This window comes from Littorina saxatilis, linkage group LG15 (genome assembly GCF_037325665.1).
Source record: "Littorina saxatilis isolate snail1 linkage group LG15, US_GU_Lsax_2.0, whole genome shotgun sequence".
Lineage (NCBI taxonomy): Eukaryota > Metazoa > Mollusca > Gastropoda > Littorinimorpha > Littorinidae > Littorina > Littorina saxatilis.
This window is the reverse complement of record NC_090259.1, coordinates 5,074,689-5,078,760: the sequence shown is the minus strand read 5'-3', so window position 1 is coordinate 5,078,760 and position 4,072 is coordinate 5,074,689. Positions and strand designations below refer to the sequence as shown.

The following is a 4,072-nucleotide window of genomic DNA, read 5'->3' as shown; positions in this document are numbered from 1 at the left end:
GAGAGACGACAGACAGAGAACGACAATACTAAAACATGGAGAGACGACAGACAGAGAACGACAATACTAAAACATGGAGAGACGACAGACAGAGAACGACAATACTAAAACATGGAGAGACGACAGACAGAGAACGACAATACTAAAACATGGAGAGACGACAGACAGAGAACGACAATACTAAAACATGGAGAGACGACAGACAGAGAACGACAATACTAAAACAAGGAGAGACGACAGACAGAGAACGACAATACTAAAACATGGAGAGACGACAGACAGAGAACGACAATACTAAAACATGGAGAGACGACAGACAGAGAACGACAATACTAAAACATGGAGAGACGACAGACAGAGAACGACAATACTAAAACATGGAGAGACGACAGACAGAGAACGACAATACTAAAACAAGGAGAGACGACAGACAGAGAACGACAATACTAAAACATGGAGAGACGACAGACAGAGAACGACAATACTAAAACATGGAGAGACGACAGACAGAGAACGACAATACTAAAACATGGAGAGACGACAGACAGAGAACGACAATACTAAAACATGGAGAGACGACAGACAGAGAACGACAATACTAAAACATGGAGAGACGACAGACAGAGAACGACAATACTAAAACATGGAGAGACGACAGACAGAGAACGACAATACTAAAACATGGAGAGACGACAGAAAGAGAACGACAATACTAAAACATGGAGAGACGACAGACAGAGAACGACAATACTAAAACAAGGAGAGACGACAGAAAGAGAACGACAATACAAAAACATGGAGAGACGACAGAAAGAGAACGACAATACTAAAACAAGGAGAGACGACAGACAGAGAACGACAATACTAAAACATGGAGAGACGACAGACAGAGAACGACAATACTAAAACATGGAGAGACGACAGAAAGAGAACGACAATACTAAAACATGGAGAGACGACAGAAAGAGAACGACAATACTAAAACATGGAGAGACGACAGACAGAGAACGACAATACTAAAACATGGAGAGACGACAGACAGAGAACGACAATACTAAAACATGGAGAGACGACAGACAGAGAACGACAATACTAAAACATGGAGAGACGACAGACAGAACGACAATACTAAAACAAGGAGAGACGACAGAAAGAGAACGACAATACAAAAACATGGAGAGACGACAGAAAGAGAACGACAATACTAAAACATGGAGAGACGACAGACAGAGAACGACAATACTAAAACATGGAGAGACGACAGACAGAGAACGACAATACTAAAACATGGAGAGACGACAGAAAGAGAACGACAATACTAAAACAAGGAGAGACGACAGAAAGAGAACGACAATACTAAAACAAGGAGAGACGACAGAAAGAGAACGACAATACAAAAACATGGAGAGACGACAGACAGAGAACGACAATACTAAAACAAGGAGAGACGACAGAAAGAGAAAGAAGAAACCAGTAAAGAGAAGAGAACAGACAGCAAATAACGTGTTACCAAAACAATAATAAAGTCTTTGTCTTTCTTTGTTCACAGTCAAGATCATACAGTTTTCTTTTGCTTCCACAGTCATGGTTCGCGGCTGTACCGGTTCACAGTGGGGTCTCCCTGACCCCCTGCCTGCAGACGGCTGCTACCCCTGGTACTCTGAGACCTGGTGTGTGTGTAGCACTGATGGCTGTAACGGCGTGGCGCTGGGTGAGTTGTCTGTCTGTCTGTCTGTCTGTGTGTCTGTCTGTGTGTATGTGTGTCTGTGTGTCTGTCTGTGTGTCTGTCTGAGTATGTGTCTATCTGTTACCCCTGGTACTCTGAGATATGGTGTGTGTTTGTGTGTGTGTGTGTGTGTGTGTGTGTGTGTGTGTGTGTGTGTGTTCGTGCGTGTGCGTGCGTGTGTGTCTGGGTGGGTGCGAGCGTACGCGCACACACAAACGCGGGTGGATGGCGAGCGGGCATGTGTTCGTGCTCGCATGCATATATATATATATGTGTGTGTGTGTGTGTGTGTGTGTGTGTGTGTGTGCGTTTTCAAATTGTATGCGTTCATACATTTTGTAGTCTAAACTGGCATGACCAAATGATGGCTTCATGCTTTATTGACAGGTACTCCAGGCAGTGTGGAGTTTGACTTCCACCTCCACAGAGACAGCAACCCCGCACAACTACCAGCACGCTCCACTCTGCTTTGGCTTCTTGCTTTGGCCATCCCTCTCTACCTGTGGCCACAATAAGACTGTGGTAACCGCGCTGGCAATCTTCAAATAGCCTGTCCAGTGGAACCCCGTTCTAAGACCCACAAACAATCGTATAAAGCCTGAAAAGGGAGAGAATCGTAAAATGGAGGAACATTGACAGGGGCATTAAACAATAAATCTGAGGTTTTTAAAGAGGGGGGGGGGGCTTAAAATTGGGGGGGGGGGGGGAGGGATACTTGTCTTAAAAGGGGGGTTCCCCTGTAGTAGCGGTCCTGGCTGTCACAGAAAGTGGTGACTAGACTGTGTTACACCGGTCCTGGCTGTCACAGAAAGTGGTGACTGTGTTACACAAACCAGTCAGACCTTGTCGAACACAAAGTGATGTCACTATATTTGACAGGAAGAAACCGCCACACAGCATCACCCAGTGTGCATTGCCATTCAAGATTTCACACGCGGCATTTTGAGATTTATAACAATAAAGTACCGGCAATCTCTGCTTAACACTTTTGTGACGATTTATTAGAACGACCTACGATTGAGGACAACCAAGACTATCGCGAGAACATTCGATCGCATTGGAGTGACCGAGATATAGCAGAGTAACATAACTCACGTCATCAATCACATATGACGTAAGCTGAATTTTACGTGTGTCATTCCGAAGCAAGAAGCAGTAAAACAGAGTTTAGAATATTATTGTTTGCTAACAAGAAAAGGAAATACAGGTAGGAAAATAGAAAGGAACACCTGAAGCTTTGAAGAATTAGATTGAATGGTCCATAAAGGGAAAGGCGGGAGGATTATTTCTTGGTGATAAAATGTAGGAATTTCATAACCAACGCAAAATAGTTCTAACCGATTGTGAGATGGAAAGGAAACATCTTCCATGTCCACAAGAACGAAGAATTCGTTTTCACTAGCTTAATTTGAAGTAAGTACACGAGATTAATTATCGTTCAAACCAAATAAGTAACAGGCATACTAATATGTGAAAGCGGCATAATTAGGACAAGAAAAAGATGTGGAATTCATAATTCATTGAATGTATGTAATTGACTTTCATGACAACGAACATCAACGATTCGTTTTGGGAACATAACCAGAAATTTAGTTAGTTGCTTGATATTAACACATTCTATTTGTTCCAGGCTTTGGTCGCTTGTTTGTCTCGCTTGACCGCAAGACTTGCAACTCGTCGTTTTGATGACAGACGAATCGGGAGTTAACGCAACTACGTTCCAAGAAGATTCATCGCGGTTTACGTGAAGAGAGTGACGTTGGAAGCGTACGAAGTCGAACATGGAATGAAAGACTAAGTGACAATTCGTGACTTCAGTAGAATTCCATCTGATACTATTTATGAAAGTAACAAAAGGCAGACAGGGTGTTTCTGCAATTTATTTAATGTGAGCGGAGAATGTGACGGTGAACAATCCATTAGGCCTATACAATCTGCTACGAATTCATGAGAAAGATGATGAACTTTGAGGATGATGTAAAATCCAGTGGTGAAGAGGTAGACGAGTAAGCGTGAAGGAACAGTGACCTGAACGGAAAGTGCGCCTGAGCGCTACGTCTGGAACACCGAACAACCACATGAGAAGAAGAGGAGAACAGAACACAATGTCGAAGATGCCTGGAAGATCTTGTTAGAAGCCAGAAGCTGAATAAAAGCTGAGTCTAAATTTAGATCAATCACCAAGCATCGTTGATGATCGTTGTGTGCATGTCTGTCTTCTTATCCTTTACACCCACAAGATAATATCCAATTTAGATTCTTAATAACTGATAAGTCCAAAGGAATGACGTAGAAAATAAACCCTAGACAACGATAACACACATTCCTTCAAGAAATCAGTAACAA

At 42.8% G+C, this 4,072-nt stretch overlaps 1 protein-coding gene across 1 annotated transcript in view; it reads left to right on the top strand.

The window, feature by feature from the left end:
* Nucleotides 1-4,072, top strand: part of LOC138948290 (uncharacterized) — a 20,319-nt gene extending 16,247 nt beyond the window's left edge. The window contains exons 6-8 of the mRNA XM_070319802.1: nucleotides 1,583-1,711; nucleotides 2,114-2,248; nucleotides 3,357-4,072. Coding sequence (XP_070175903.1) covers nucleotides 1,583-1,711; nucleotides 2,114-2,241 — 257 coding nt within the window. The 3' untranslated portion in view covers nucleotides 2,242-2,248; nucleotides 3,357-4,072. The remainder of the gene's footprint in view (nucleotides 1-1,582; nucleotides 1,712-2,113; nucleotides 2,249-3,356) is intronic.